Source organism: Thermobia domestica, chromosome 8 (genome assembly GCF_964235325.1).
Source record: "Thermobia domestica chromosome 8, izTheDome1.hap1.1, whole genome shotgun sequence".
In the NCBI taxonomy this organism is placed as follows: Eukaryota; Metazoa; Arthropoda; class Insecta; order Zygentoma; family Lepismatidae; genus Thermobia; species Thermobia domestica.
The window spans coordinates 1832776-1850093 of record NC_137461.1 but is presented as its reverse complement, the minus strand read 5'-3'; the positions used below and the strand labels follow the sequence as shown (position 1 = coordinate 1850093).

The 17318-nt window shown below is 36.8% G+C and overlaps 1 protein-coding gene across 1 annotated transcript in view; it reads left to right on the top strand.

Annotated features, from left to right (window-relative positions):
* The window catches only part of IntS2 (integrator complex subunit 2), a 68421-nt gene extending 53127 nt beyond the window's left edge, over positions 1-15294 (top strand). The window contains exons 14-17 of the mRNA XM_081767967.1: positions 388-613; positions 4157-4267; positions 8457-8670; positions 14889-15294. Coding sequence (XP_081624093.1) covers positions 388-613; positions 4157-4267; positions 8457-8670; positions 14889-15229 — 892 coding nt within the window. The 3' untranslated portion in view covers positions 15230-15294. The remainder of the gene's footprint in view (positions 1-387; positions 614-4156; positions 4268-8456; positions 8671-14888) is intronic.
* Positions 15295-17318: the final 2024 nt, after the last annotated feature.

Below are 17318 nucleotides of genomic sequence, written 5' to 3'. Positions count from 1 at the left end.
TAAATTCTAAATCATAAATTGACGCATGGTATTAAGTACTAATTTCATAATCAGAAATGAGTCTAAATATTTATTAATGTCGGTAATAAGTTTCAGGTGCGTTCCTCAGCAGTTTGTTTATATTTGTTTATATGAACTTTGATACTCAAAGTCCTGAGTAGAATTTCCGCTGAGAAGCTTCTACTTCAATTTATGTGTGTTTTCATTGGTAATGGTATTATTATTTATTTATTTATTTATTTAATGCAATAATTCATATAGTTCGTTTCGTGTTGCCTTAGTGGATAGAAACTGAAACCTGAGGCTGCCCAAATTCTAGTTTAATAATTTACCGAAGAATGCTGACCAGATAGAGATGTGTAATGTGACATTTTATTACTGTTTCAGATGTGCTCCAGTGCTGGCCGTTGTTCTTCGCGTATTGCAAGCGAGTCTTGCTGCTTCTCGTAGCCAATTGTCTCGTCAGCTCCAAGATCGTCCTTTGATGGAGAAAACGAACCAGCTGAGTAGCGACGCAGAGCGTGAGGAATTGAGAGTGGCATTAGTTGCCACACAAGAGAGTGCTGCAGTACAAATTCTACTAGAAACGTGTTTGGAAACGAAGGAAGATAGGGTACAGTGTTTACACTACTTTTTCTGCACTTTTTTATTTTCATTATTTTGGTCTACAAGCAATAACAATATCGCAGTATGAAGTACAATTAGCTCACGATATAGCGCCATCATTTGTTTAGAACATTTGCTGACAACAGGTAAACTGACTTATGGGAATCGTTGTTTCGGAAGAAGAAAAATCATTTAGAAATGTATAAAGTCATTCCTTGAAGATGAATAGGGATATTCTTTGTGTCCTTTGTTACTATCGTCTTAGATAACTTTGGTGCCTCAGTTTTCACCAGACCAATTAAAAGGTGCATGATATTAGTATGAAGGATATTCTTTACTACTGACAGTTCCGTGACAACCGTAGCAGCCACCTACGAAGCGCATATAGTAATGGGACGGGAGCATAGATGTCGCAGTAGTCAACCAAGGATCCCATGGACAAACCTAAAGCATCATGTAACTCTGCTTTGCTATATGAAAAGTAAACAATGAGAATCAAACAAATTTCTCTCACAAGATAGGCATGGATACTATTAGATCTGTGCAAAGATAGCAAAACATGCTATGTATATTTGTACAGGCAAGTGAATTAAACTTTCAGCTCGACGGTGAAGACGATTCCTATATATATAAGTTGCTATGTTTGTGACTTCGTACCGCTTGAATCACCGGACCGATCTCAATCAAATTTTCAACATAGATGAGGTTCGGGCCTGGGGTGGTTTTTATCATTTCACTTTGACGGTGCAACTTAGGGAAGGGGGGGCAGATATTTGAAAATGACCGATATTAGTGTCGAATCCATAGATTTCGCGGGTCGCTGAGACGAACAGTGACACCTGCAATATCGTTTAAATTCAAATTCAGCCGTTTATGTCCAAAATGAAACCTATTCTCCTCGTGCGAAGAAGTAATTGTAAATTAAGCCATTATGAACGTGTTCCATCATATAGACGTCAATGTGACTTAACTACCGCACCGAAAAATCAGAAAATGGCCAAGAACTGACATATCATGTTTTGCTACCTTCGTAAAGATATATCGGCAAGAATTCAAATTATTATTATTATTATTTTTTATCAAATCTAAACGTAACAACAACATTAATTCACTTATTAAATTTACCATTAAAAAAACAAAATAATAGGAAATCAAATCTTGTAGATCTTCGAGAAAGACAACAAATTCTAACCAAAATTTAAAGAAAAGATATGATCAATATATTCGTAGAACATCGATCCTGAGCATACTCATAGATTTTTCTTTAAACGGAAATGAAATAGCTAGCTAGCTTTTGTTAATTCATAATGTGGAAATTAGCAAACGAGACTAGGTCTGTTACAAATAAAGGAGTAACAAATAGCATCAACTTACATCGGTTTATTCAAAGTAGGAAGCTACTTGGTACGCATGATCCATGAAATGATTTATGATTTCTGGAAGTTCTGAGTTGTAATGGTATTTAAGATCCTCGTCACTTTTTTTCTTTGTTTTGTATGATTATATATATAATCCTTATATATATATATGTAACCCTTCAGTGGTACTTTTAATTTGGGGAAAAAGAAAATAACCACAGGGGCTGGTCTTGTCTGGCGACTGTGCGGTGTATGGTAACAAACACATTTTGAGGCCAAAAACCCATGAATAGAGTGCATTATTTTCAGTTTCTGTTCCTCCACTAAGGTACGAGGCACTAGTGCACACAGCTCCCGTTTCTTGGAATCCTCCGTTATCATTTGGCGAACAGTTTCCTTATTCACCCCACACAAGGTGTGATATTACCCTGAGACTTACATTTCTGTCATTCAAAATTATGTCTCAAATTTTTTTCTATCATTTCAGTTTTTGTGTCAGATCTGCTAGGGCCTTGGCGCTCGTACCTTTCCACAGACTCCCTGTCAGCACTGAATCTCAGACCATTCAAAAAACATCAAGGAGAAAGGCAGTTGTCCCCGTAAACCTTTTTCAGCATCTCAAATGTTTTCATTAGAGTTTTCTTTAAGTACATACAGAACTTGATATTTACTCTTTGTTCCATTATTGAGTTATTTCAACATCAGTTTGTACTTAGCCGCGTCACACAACACTCTGGCAACTGGCTGAGCTAGAAATTTCTACACATCATCTCAAAGTCCCACGCAATATTTACTGCTATGAGAAACTCCCGTGCTAAAATAAATTCCCATCAAAAAATCGACCTCGTTTCCTAATTTGAGTACTGTATCATGGTTTTATTTGTTTCCTATTGTTATTATTAGGGATAAAAGTAGGGGAAGGCGGGGGACATTGTTCCCCGCTTCCAGAAAATATCTGTGGCACCCCTAACTTCCTAAAAGAATTACAATGGGCAAAGATAGGCACGGGGGACGGCATGACGTCATGCGTCCCCGTATTTTTTCAGATCCACTTTTACCCCTGGTTATTATTATTTAATTTTATTTAATTGAATGTGCACTGACGAGCCCAATCACTCTTCATTGCCAAGGAAGAAATAATTGAAATTAAAAATAAAATCCACAGAAAGGGAGCAAGTGCGTGAAGTAAGTTTCTGTCATGTTTCTCAGTTTGTTATTGGAATTCTTTCTCTCACAATGTCGTCAGTATATAGACAGGCCGTTGTTTATATATTGTGCGCCCCTGTGCTCTAAATGATTTGCCGCCCCTTGGTACAAACTTGTCTCAAACAAGGAAATAAGCTGTGATTTTGCATACATACTAGCTCTTCTTGAGTAGCAGTTTAGGTATTACAAGTTAGAAAAGTTACAACGTAATTTTAAATGGCCTAATTCTCTCAATGGTGATAATAATGTGGTGTTAGATGAATTGTAGTAGATAGAAACATGAAATTTTAATATGTTTTAAAACTCTCAGAGAATTGATCCAAATGACCTGTTCGAGATCCTTAGGTCACACCTGAGCTGAGATATGTGGTTCAAAGTCCCCATAAGAATAACATGGAGGCATTTTAAAAGTAGTCGAAAACAACCAATATTAAAGTTGAATTAAAATTGTCACTATTAATCTCACCGACCCCCAGAACTATGAATTCAATTCAACTTCAAGATCATATTCCACTCCCCAGGGAGGGGGCAAGATTTTAAAAGTAATCGAAAACGACAGATATTAGTGTTGAATTCATAGCTTTCGAGGTCGCTGAGTTTAACAGTGTCAGTTTTCATGATGTTCACGTTCCTCTTGATCCGTTGGGGTGGGGGTGAGAGGGAATGACTCTTTTAAAAATAATCAGATAAGCTAGTTAATTAGTAACTACCGTAATTAGAGCGAATTAAACACATTAACATGTTTTCTTGTGCTTGCGCAGGACTCTGCGGGTTGCTAGTTTTAAATATTACTTTATTGTGAATCTTAAAAAAAAAAAGTCCAAAATTTTGCCGCCTCCTAAATTCTGCCCCCTGTGCTCGAGTACAGAAAAGCACTTACCTAAATAAGGGCCTGTATATAGACGGTTGAAAATTTACTCAATTTATCTTGTTTTTGTATGTAGAGTGCGGACAAATCTCACATCTACTTTGTACTGTATTTTCAGGAGAAGCAAGGACAGCTTTGGTCTCTCCGTGAAGTAAGAAGTTTAATCTGCTCCTACTTGCATCAAGTGTTCATCGCTGATCCACATTTAGCCAAATTAGTCCATTTTCAGGTGAGATATGTGTAAATATTCTTATTAATTTAAAGCTAAAAGACAAGGAGCAAAATATAACGTCAAAATTTTACGTGAACAAATTTTCGACCGAAGTCTTGTGTTTACTCATGGGTTGAGTTATTTATTTAGAGTGTTTAGATTATAAGAAAATAAGTCGGACGAAAACTTACCCCTTAAGCAGAAACTAAATCACACAAATATAAACACAACAAATTTTGAAACTTTTCTATCACTGCGAAATTTTAATGAACAAATCAACATCCATGTTGTCAGTAGTTATGAACAAATGTAAAATGTGGAAATTACTGTTGTTAGTTTTTGTTTTTCAAATATTTTTATTTTTTATTTTTTAAATACGTGGAAGTTCTCCGGGATCATAACACTATAAATTATGGATACGTCAAAATATCAAATAATACTTTTCACAAAGTGGGTAGTTTCAAATACCTAGGATCAATATGAACAGGTTCAAAAACATATTCACGAAGAAATTAAATGCCGACTAAAAGTAGGGAATTCGTGTTATTCAGTTCAAAATCTTTTGTCGCAAATTCTGTTGAGGAAATTTGAAGCTTAAAATATATAAAAGGATAATTACGCCTGTTGTGCTGTATTGTTTTGTCTCTTAATAAAAATGTGTGTAATTTCTTTATAAAATGTGTTATAATTTCTTTAGTTTGAATAATGATATGCTAATGAAAGGAATGAAGGTCTGTTAACAGATTTATTTGACAAATAATAAAACAATGTCACATTCTGCATTTTGCTATTGCAAAGCACTGTTATGGAGAATATTTAATTCTATTAGATATATAAGTGCCATTAGCTTAAGCAGATATTTCTAAACAAGACACAATGATAAATGAGAACCAATGAGATTAATATTCTCAAAACAAAATACTAAGTCAACATGATATTACAAAATGATAAGTTTGAATGCTCAGTAGTATTAATGGTTAGTGAAGCCTGTCGTTGGAAAACCTTCCAACAATCTGGCATAGCCAATGTCATCGTAACAATAAACAGTAGGAAAAGAAAGGACAACTTACTGACCAGGAGAGTGTGCTGCCATTCTTGTAAAACCTTGAAGAGCCTATTCAAGATTTGGTAGTCAAATCAAATCAGATCCTCAAATCATAAGTTGTTCTTAAAAGTGAGGCTTTTTATATGGTTGTGGCAAGACACTTTCCCTTTCACCAGAAGTTGTTTACAATGGTTTGTAAGGCTGATGAAATACCTTGCTTCTAAAGAATGTTGCTATTGCCTTTTTATGTATAAAATGAATTTTAAAAGTTTTAATTATACTCAAATATCATTATTAAATTTATATTAAACAACACAGTATGGTAGCGAAACATGGTTGCTTACTCTGAGGGAAGAGCACAGATGGAAAGTATTTGAGAATAAAATCCTGAGGGGAATATTCGGACCCAAGAGGAACGGGAATGTTGAATAACGGAAACTTCATAAGTAAAAACTGCGTAATGTATACCGTTTACCTAATATTGGTTGCGGTCATCAAGTCTTAAGAGGCTCAGGTGGGCAGATATGTAGCTAGAGTGGCAGAAAGTAGGAACGTTTTCAAACTTTCAACTGGAAATCCGATTGGAAAACGACCATTAGGAAGACCTAGGCGCAGATGGGGGGCCAATATTAGGATGGATCTCGCAGGAATAGGACTACGAAGTAGAAACTAGATCCATTTGACTAAGGATGGAAGTCAGTGGAGAGCGTTTCTCAACATGACATTGAACTTCTGGTTGCATAGGGCATAGAGTGTGTGAGTGAGTTAGTGGTAGAGTCCACGTGGTCGGAAAGTGTGACCACCCAGCATCAAGAGGGAGTGGTATGTAGTGATGAGGGAGCAGACTGGTTAGCATACTGTTTACTACACGGACACGGTAAGTTAGAGGTCCAGGTTCGTTATCCGTCTCAGTCTCGCACTTTACACTTTGAACTTCTATTGAATTCACATCTATGGAGGATACTGTGTATGGAAAATGGATTGATCCTTCCAATTTCCAGTGTATTATTGAGATCAACTGTCCTTGGTGCTTATTAGTAGATACTGGGTTGTTGAAGAACAATAGGAGTTGTATTATAGTTCATGTGATCTCAAAATGTGAGAACCATTATCGAATGAGACATGTATGATTGTTAGCAGCGATCTGGCTAATATAGACCTGGTTAGCAAACTGACATGATTAGCTGCAGACCCGGTTTCGATTCTCGGCCCAGTCTTGAACTTTTTCATTGAAACCGAGCAAAATAAAGGTATGCCTATCGTAATATGATGAAATTTTACAGTATCTTTAATATTTCATGTGATTTCAAACAAATGAAAGAAAGAAGCAAAATTCTCACACGGCATTAGTGCGTACAAAGAATTGAGAGGGATTTCGGATGTATCGAGAAGTATTACGCACATGAAAGACACTTACATAGGCATGACGAAATGGAACATGAGCATTAGACTGAAAATACATATCCGCGATGTCTTATACAATAATGTTCCAACATTAGGTGCTTCAAAATACCTATAAGATATAAAACTAAGTTTCAAAATATCATCTTCGTCTAAGGATAGAGAGGGATCCGTGGCTTTCTTCATTGAGATATGGGAATCATGTGACGTGCGTGTAGAGGACAAAAGTTGGAAGAATATAATGGAAACGTTTATTGTCATTAGCAGCAGAATTACTTAAGACTTAATGTGGAAAATTACAATGGAAGCTGCCAAACTGGTCAAATTCGTTCTGACAGAAATGATTGTCCAAGATGATGTCGTATTTAACTGCTTACAATTTTCTGATGTGGCGCTGTAGATGAAGAAGCAAAATTTTTGAACGAATATGTAATTTTTGGTAAAGTTTAGAGAATATTATTAGTATTGACTTAAACAGTACATTTTTAAATCGTTTATAAATTAATTGGTACTATATAGACGATATAATTGGCAACGATAACGTTTGTATGATGTTCGTATATATATCTGTCCTTAGGGTGAAAATGCTTTTAAATATCGTATAACCCTGAAAAAAGAAATGTAGGTAAAATATACTGATTAATACTGATTTTATGTGTTGTTTATTACAAGTATTTATGTTGATTGCTGTTATTTACTTGTCGTTATGACAACGAATGTATATTGATTATGATCACTATGGAAATGATAGTGTAACTAGGTACTTGTTTGTACTAAATATGGAAGATATAACTAATTGGATCAACGTAAGATAAAGACATATGCAACTTAGGTGTTCTGTATATGAAAAGTACATATAATATATTGCATACTAACACAGAAATATCAAGTGTGCATTCATTTGTGTAGAGAATTGTGCGTAACGTTTAAGTATCCGCAATTACAAACCCTAATTAACGAACTGTGGCATATTATATATTAAGTTGGCTATAAATTCAGTTTTTGTAGAAAGTTTCCGTTATTAGTTTGATTACTGGAGTACATAGATTTAGTATTTCTCTTTGCCATTAAAGTATATACTCTAGTATGTGACTAGCCGAATACCTCTCTGAACTTAAGCTAAAAGCAATCCTGATGAAAGAAATCGATTATTTTGCCTGAAATATCGATCAGATGTTGAAGGAAAATTAATTAATTGACATCATAGGAATACATCAATCTGTTTTATTCTATATTTGATATATGATCTTTGTGTTCGATTAGTAATTAATGTATATTCGTTACCTGTAGAGTTAATTTAGGTTCATTCTTTCCCCACAGAACCTTCTTTTTCCTATGTGTTGCCAGTGAAGGCAACGAAAATTCGAGGATTAATGATCGTTTAATAAATTCGTATCAGTGGGGAAAGGAGTAAGGTGAATTCATATTGTTTAATTTCTTATGAGACAGAGAAAATTGAATGATACCTCGCTGTCCAATTACGATGAAGTACGAATGCGAAGATACCATTATGATAACTGATCATCAGTGACTGTGTTGCAACTTTTATACGAAAACTTCGAGAATTGCATGTACACATTCTATGAAAATACAAATTCAGGTTGTTTATTGATATTTTATTTTGAAGTTGAAAAAGTCTTCTGACTTCGAGAATTGTATGTACACATTCTATGAAAATACAAATTCAGATTATTTATTGATATTTTATTTTGAAGTTGAAAAAATCTTCTGATAGCATATTCTCATATCTTTGTTTTCCAGGGTTATCCGAGAGAGCTGCTACCTGTGACTGTGCAGGGAATCCCATCGATGCACATTTGTTTGGATTTTATTCCGGAGCTACTGAGTCAACCGGTGTTAGAGAAACAGGTGTTCGCTGTGGATTTGGTTTCGTACCTGGCTACTCAATACGCACTCCCTAAGTCACTTAGCATAGCACGTCTGGCTGTTAATACATTGTCTACTTTACTTGGAGGTAATACAATGCATTTGTATTTTTACTGCTTGCTTATATTAGGTGTACAACTTTGCTTACGCTTTGCAATAGATGGCTTTAGCGATATGTCAGATTTAGACGTCATACAATAAACTTGGACATTTTTCAACATAATCCCATTGAAATGTTAGTTGATTTGTTTTCGCACCGTAAAGTTATTCTCAATTAAAAATGTCAGTTTACGAGCCAAATTCTTGTCATTTGCGGGAAGTTTTAATTTTCTGCCTCAGTATGAAGGCATCAGCGGCTGATGCTCATCGAATATTCTCAAATATTTATGACGAGACTGCTATTAGTGAAAAAAATGTGTCGTGAGTGGTTTCAACGCTTCAAGAACAGTAATTTTGACATCGAAGATCGGCATGACGGTGGAAGAGAGTAGGTTTTCAAAGATGCAGCATTGAAGGCGTTACTTAATGAAGACTTGTGTCAAACGCAAGAAGATTAGCAGGATCGTTAGGAATGACTCAGCAAGCCATTTCAAAACACCTCAAAGCCATGGGAATGATTCAGAAACAAGGAAATTGGGTGCCGTACGAGTTGAAGCCGAGAGATATTGAACGATATTTGCTTGCTTGTGAACAGTTACTTGAAAGTGAAAGACAGAAGGGATTTCTGCATCGTATTGTCACTGGGGACGAAAAATGGGTTCATTACGATAATCGCAGAAAATGATTGGAACTTCCCGGCCATGCTCTCACTTCGACGGCCAAACCGAATATTCACAGCTCCAAGGTCATGCCTTGTATTTTGTGGGACCAGCTCGGCGTAGTATATTGTGGGCTGCTAAAATCGACTGAAACGATCACAGGCAATCTGTATAGAAAGCAATTAATGCGTTTAAGCTGAGCATTGAAAGACAAACAGCCGCAATACAACAAAAAACTCGATAAAGTTATTGTGCAGCATGTCAATGCTCGACTACGTGTCTTAAAGTTTGCCTAAACATACTTGAAAACGTTGAAATAGGAAGTCCTACCCAACCCATCATCTTCTTCAGACATTGCTCTCTGTGATTACCACTTGTTTCGATCAATGATACACGAGTCGGCTGACCAACACTTACGTTCTTATGAAGAAGTCAAAAATTGGATCGATACGTGGATTGCTTCAAAAGACGAACCGTGTTTTTGACGCAGGATCCGTGCGCTGCCCAAAAGATGGAAGAAAGTAGTCGCCAGCAATGGAGAATGCTTTGAATCCAAATGTATAACCAGGTTTTTTTAAATGTATATATACAGTAAAACCTTTAATGTCGGAAAAGCACAGCGGAGGCGAAGTTGTACACCTAATACCAATTATAAAACTAACTAACTCTATGGCCTATGGAACCCGGAGGTTCAATGTCACGTTCACAAAAGCTCTCCACTGACTTCTATCCTTAGCTAACTGGATCCAGTTTCTATTTTGTATTCCTATCTCTGCGAGATCCATCTTAATATTGTCCTCCCATCTGCGCCTAGGTCTTCCTAATGGTCGTTTTCCGATTGGTCTTCCAGTCAAGACTTTGAAAGCGTTTCTACTTCCTTCCATTGTAACATACCAACATGTAACATATAACATGCTATAATACCAATTATAACATTTTTTTTTTTTTTTTTATTTTAAGTCACTGAGAACCAGTCTGGTCCTGATAGTACGTTCCTCAGTGACATCTCTCTGTTTTTAGTATTGTTTCCTACTTGAAGCGCCAATGAAAAATTTTATGTTACTTTCATTTATGTATTTGTTGTAATATTTGAATTTGTTGATAATTTTTTCTTCTGACCCACTTCGAAATTCCTTTCTTCCTAATAGTTTTGTATATTAATTTATACACAGAATTCAGCAATAAAGTTTTCGGGCTGATACCTTAAAGTTAAAAATATTACCTGTTGGTTGGTGATGTCTCATCATTTCATGTAGTCAATTGTTTTAATTAAGGTTACCAAATATTTTCAGAGACAGAAGTTCCTCTCTCTGATTGTTAGGAAAAAAGGGAAAGTACTGCGATATTCAGAATTTGCATGAAACTAACATATAATTATGGTTTCATATAGTGATGTAGAATAATTGTAATTGGAAATTGGAGAGTTTTATTTAAAAAAAAAAATGTTACAGAAATCTTTGTTCCCATTTAATTGTATTTAATGAAGACCTTCTGTTTCTGACATCGATATATAACCATAAATCGAAATTGTGATATAATCAAGACGGCGTTGATAGATAGAGGCTAAGATGCTAAAAACCAAGTTATTTAGAACCCCTTTAAGGGAAACCTTATTTTCAATAGTTAATCTCAGTTTATATACATATGTGGGGAATGGTAGAACCATACTAAACATAGACCCCGAAGACACTTTCCAAGGACAGAATCTTTTTTTTTTTTTTTTTTTTTTTTTTTTTTTTTAATTAAATGTAGCTCCGGACGCTCTCCCCGATGTAGTGTCATCTTCCTAAAGCGTCTAAAGAGGCGTTCCCCTTTAAAGAGGTTGAACAAGGGTGGAGCGCCTGTTAGATAAGAGACACGCAGTGAGTTGCATTTTCTTTCTAAATACCAAGTTACACCGTTTGGTTCCCTTGTTGACAGTGTATGTAGGAAATCAGTTCCTCTAACTATTTTTCTTGAACTAACTTATTTTTAAAGTGTTCAGGAATATCATTACCTTTAATTTATTTTTAAAAAAATAAAAACAGAAGTTGTTTTATGAGGAAATTAAAAACGTATAACGTGTGGGAAAATATAAAAATTGGCAACCCTATTTTCAGTACGAAGCTCTGTTCGTTGGTATAGTGACTGAAAGCTAAGGAAGTTTTCTTCTTGAATGCCCTTCGGTTCCTTCCTCATGGCGTCTTGATGGCTTCCACATCCTGAAACATGTTTCCTTCGAGGAGCAGTTTCAGCTTTGGAAACAGGAAGTAATCCTCTGAAACCAGTCAAATCGTCTATAAATGACTTGTCTTTTGGCCACAAATTAACTATTGTCGCATAAGACCTTAATCACCGGAGCTGATTTTTTGTAATTTGACATTGATCATTCGTTGTAGGATTCCCTTTATAATTTCTGGATAGAAACTGCTGTTGATACTCTGGCCCTCTGACTTGTAACTTGATATGATGGACGTCGACAACTGTTGTGTGGTAAGAAGATGTACTTCAAACACAATGTTTTATCCGTTGTGACAATGGCTTTCAGATGATGTGGCCCGCATCCAGTGGCGCAACTAATGGTTTGGGGGCCACTCCGCAGACTGCATGCAATGAGGCTTCTTCTTTACGTCCCACTTTACGATTTGGGGGCCCCTGATGGCTTGGGCCTCCCGTAGTGCGGGTTCTGCGGGGCCCTTCTTTACGCCCTTGTCCGCATCCGCAGTCGTGAAGCCTTTGCAACTTAACAACCACAGGATCTTCCGTTTAACATTCAGAATGTGGTACAAAACGGGTTCTCAAATCTTGATGAATGATACGCTTAATGGTCTCTTTATTCATGCTGAGAATATCGCTGGTTTCTCAATGGGTTAGATGATTGTCGTCAGGAAGAAGGTTTTTCACAGAGTCCACTATTTTTCGCCACCTCATGTGCTTGGCTGTCCTGCCCTCCGAAGACTCTGACCTCAAGAAAGCGTTTGTGCTATCAAATGTGCTCTTTCTAGACCACTTATTTCGAGCTGAGTGACCTGTGACGTTACAGTTTACTGCTTACCTTCTCAATATAACATGGAGAGAGGAGGTAGTTGACAGGTACCTGATTTGATAAAACATAACGCTGACAAGCAAAGGAGAACATCGGTAGTGTAGTTGATGGTTTTGCAGACACTACACGGCGAAGTATTGCCAACACTTGCGTATAAATTCATTGCCTCCGTCCTTTCCTTGTTTTGTTTTCTCAGATTGTAAAAGCTCGTTCCTATGCGGACGGACAAACGAAGCATAATCTTTCTATAAGAAATAAAAAGTGAAATATTTCTTGTTTACGTTCGACGGTTATGCTGTGTAGGCTAATGGGGCGTTTACACTTAGTCGATTTAGTCGCACGACTAAATCGACTCACTGCATTTGCCATTAAATCGAAGCAACTAGGCCCAATCAGATTGATGGATGTGTTCAATTATTTCAACCACAGAAAATAGAACGTCTTTTAATTCAGTTGCCAGTCGATTAGTCGCCTTCGATCAACAAGCGATTAAGTTGAAGTCCCGTTTACACGGTCGATTAAGTTGAAAGTGACGTCAATTCAACTGAATCGAACGCAAATCGACTAAGTGTAAACGCCCCATAAAAGAGACGATGATGATGAGAACGAATGAAATGGTGGAATGCATAAAGTTGGGAAGAAACAGGAGAACTCCAACACCCCTCCCCACCACACTCTCACTCACTCACTCTCTCTCTGTTTGTGCACCAGAAAGCCAGTTTACGCAAACTAGGATTCAAGCAGGGACCCTGTACACCAGAGGTGAACTCTTTGCCACTGAGTTACCGCAGCCCCATTCTATAAGACTTCACATAGGTATACATAGCTTGTTTTGAAAGTCTACGAGGGGGGATCCAAAAGAAACCGGATTGAAAGAACGCTGCTATTCCTAGGCGTAGTAGAGAGTTCTCCTGCTAGGTGGGTCTAGTAGGGACCTTCCCAGATCAGTTGGCCAAGCGGCGTCTGCGTAGGAGGTTAACGTTTGATCGTATTATTGTTTTTCTCAAATGTTCTCGTTTGCCGCCTGCGAAATCGTTATGGCAGATTCAAAGGAACAAGGAGTGTGTTTGCTTCCTACTTGGAAAATCGGAAACGAAAACTTACCAAATGCTTCAATAGGCTTTCAAGAAGGATACTATGAAACGCACACAATTTTTTGAGTGGTTTCGGCGCTTTAAGTGTGGTGAGATGAGTGTAGAAGATCATGCACATTCTGGGTGCTCTTCATCATTTCGAAACGACGAAAACATCGAACAAATCTGCCCCAAAATCAGCGAGGATCGTCGTTTCATGATCGATGATATTTCAAAACAGGCAGGAGTGAGTTGGAGCTCGTGCCAGCGTGAGGTTTTGCAAATGAGATATGTTTGCCGCTAAGTTTGTTTCTCGCCTGCTCACACAGGATCAAATCATTCGTCTGAATTTGAGCCAGGACTTGAAAAATCAGATTGAAAGTGATCCAAACTTTTCGACCAACATGATGACATTTTCCGAGCATTAAACACAATCTATAAGGAAAATGTTTTGATGGTGTAGAGGCTGTAAAAAGAACTTCGCAGAGCGCATTGGACGATATAAAAGTTCCAGAGTTCCAGAGGTGCTTCAAACAGTGGGAAAGAAGATGGGAGAAATGAATCGCATTTAATGGAGAGTACTTTGAAGGAGACTGAAAGAATATTGTAACAATGTAATAAATTATATATATATATATATATATATATATATATATATATATATATATATTAGAACGAAAGTCCGGTTTCTTTTGGGTCCTCCTTCGTAATAAAGAAGTTAGGGAGGAGTAAAACATATGTATGGAAGCTGAGTGTGTGTAGTGAGGTAGGATGTTATAGAGGGTTAAGGCCAATGGATTCGTTTCCGAATAAGATATTAATGTAGATATTTTTCCATTTGTGAACAAAATGGAGGATGCCTTTAGGCTTACTTACGCTGATGGTGTGGTCGAATGTTTTGTTGTGTATTGTGGGCATGATATATATATATATATATATACAGATATAAAAAAAGTTCTGTTTTTGTAAATTATCAGAACTCACTTCGCTTTCTATTAGCCAATGCACATCAACCAAGAATAGTACGATGGTAATTATGGTACTTTGAATGGTATGATACCCAATATAACAAACTTCTGTGTATTCGTTCTACTAAATGAACGAAGCTTTTTTGGTGTAGACCAAACTATAATACAGTATTCCCATGGCTATCTTTACATATAAATTCAGGGGTCTCATGAACGGAATTACATGTATTATGTCTAAAAGTAGTAGGGATCGTAGCACAGATTTGCTCAAGGGCCCATAATGCTGCTAAGACGGCACTGAGTATTCCACTTTACAATAGGTTCAAATATAACAACGATCAAATTTAAATCTCAAAATTTCCTCTATCTATATTCTATGTCTTTTTCGTATTTGGTTTTGTTTCCGTTGTTCCAAATACATAATATGACAGTACTGTAGCTGCTACATCTTTATATCACTTTTAACTTTTGTTTCGTTTCAGTATTGCCAAGTGAGAGTCGAGCGGAGTTGTTCTTTCCAACGTTGCCAGCTCTTGTTAGAATCTGTGAGGCTTTCCCTCCGCTGGTGGAAGACATCGTATCTCTGCTGCTGCAGCTGGGTCGCGTGTGTGTATCCGAAGCGTCACTTAATAGTTACAAGAGCCCACAATACGCTGAAATGTTTATGTTAAACTCCTCACTGTGTACTCCGGGCGCGGAGGACGGTGAGAAGTGCAAAGAATCCAAGGGCAAATTACCAACAAACGAAGCATTGTGTATTGAAATACAGAGAACTTTCGCAGCCATTTTGTCGAAAGCTGTATTAAAAGTCAAGATTTATTAGAAATTGAATTATCTTTACTGAATTGACTTTGTATTTATGTAAAATAAAACTTATGTACAGTTGAATTTCGTTTATTTAACTTAATAGTGAGCTCTATTTGCGAACAAAAAGAAATAGAACTCTTCTCCATATGTATTAAAATTTACATATTTCATTTTAATATAACATCTACATATTTTGCCTCGTCTTCGACGATGCTTTTTTAACCATTCCTCAAAACATGACATCATTCTCTGGGAGATGTCTGTCCGAATGGAATTAATACAGTTCCCCCAAAGTCTTTGGATTCCGTGACAACTTTCGGTTTGAAGTGTCTGTCTCACTACCCACTTTCGTAATTCACAGGTTTAATTTTATCACAGAAATATTAATTCAGAAGGTAGAAAATTGATTTTGTGCGATGCAGACGAGCATTATTTTGCAAGATAAGTCTTTCTTCATTGATTTTTAAGGCAAATCTTTATTACCATTGTTTTGACTGAACTTTACTACCAGACATTTGATAACCCATAACTCGTTAGCGGGAACACTGAACACTACTTAATATTCCACCAGGTAAAGATCTACCACCACCTTCGTTCCATATTTAATTAGTTTGGTTGAACTCCTACGTATAGTATGTCCTTGATGTTAAAGGGCAAATATCAATCAAGGTCAAAAAGGCCTGTGAGGTCAGAATCCGTGGAAGTCTAGTGCAAAGATGTTTTGTTTTCAAGCAAGTTTTCTTAGTCTACTACAGATGTCTTGTGTGCTACGATTGCAGGATTATTGAATTACTTGCATGAAAAAATAGTTCTTTGTATAAAATTGTATGTATACTAAATATATACATATACAATTTTTCAAATGGCTAACACCGCCATTTGCAATGGTTGGCCGACTTAAAAGTCGAAGTGCCTGTCATATATTATAGATAATTGATAAAAGAAGAAAATTAAATTCAGTGCAAAATGATCATGAAAGTAGAAAAGCAGAAAGTCAAAATCAGGAAAAGCATAAAATTGTCATAATACAGAAGTATTGTAGTCTAAATCGGGAAGGGGATCCAACGGGACGAAGAGGGCCAGCTACACAGTTGATCAGGGCGTAATAAATTGGTAAAAAGTGAAAATATGTGAATTTTAAATGAGTAGAATAATTGTGGATGAGTGTAAGTGTGTTTGTGATTAACTGTGAATGTGTGAATTATATGTATAATGAACACTTTTCACTTTAACCACTTCCTCTTCTTAACACTTCGGGAGATGTTATCCCTACCAAGGTCACCGCTGGACGACCTAAATAATCCACTACAGATGTAGTCAATTCAATAAAGCCTGGTTTAACATACACCTTTTTGTCGAAGACTTAAAGAATCTCGTGTGAGCACTTTATGAAACCGACATCCGCAGGTCATGAACAGGTAAAACTGTCGAATGCAGAGGCTGATCCGTGTCCAAGCCAACAAATTGGAAGTTATTGATAATAAGATACTTGATGGCGTCGTTATCGATCACGCTTGATGTAATAGCTATGCACGACAGAGTTTCCACTGAACAGCTGTACCAGGAGTATGTTGCCCCACGTCTGCTTGCAGACTATCCAGAGGCCATTTTCAGTGCGAACTCGACTTGATGATGCAAGGCACAATTTAAGAAATGCGAAAGCACAACAATCCAAGGAACTAAATTTGGAGAAAACGTGAATATGTTAGAACGGAATAGTATGGGTATTAATTAGAGCTGACACACGTTGGTCACTGGGCGATTGAAGCTTTGTCCTGGAGCAGTTCAACGTGATGGCTGTCGTCGCATACAATGCTAGATTTCATCTCGTTAAAATAAGAATAGAACATCCTCTTCGTAATAAACACCGTTTAACATTTTTGCAATCTTAAATTTTGGACTTGCCTCCATAGCCAAAGCCACTAACAACCGTAAAATCTTTTACTGCATTGACGTACAATGACATCAATCTTGTTCATGAACACGAGGTAGATCATGTTTCGTCTATTGTCACAAATTTCCAGCGGTCGTCACTTAGGTATCATTTGTACCCGCCTCTCCTTCTGCTCTCGCGCTTTCCTCCGCTATGTGCTATAGTGTTAATG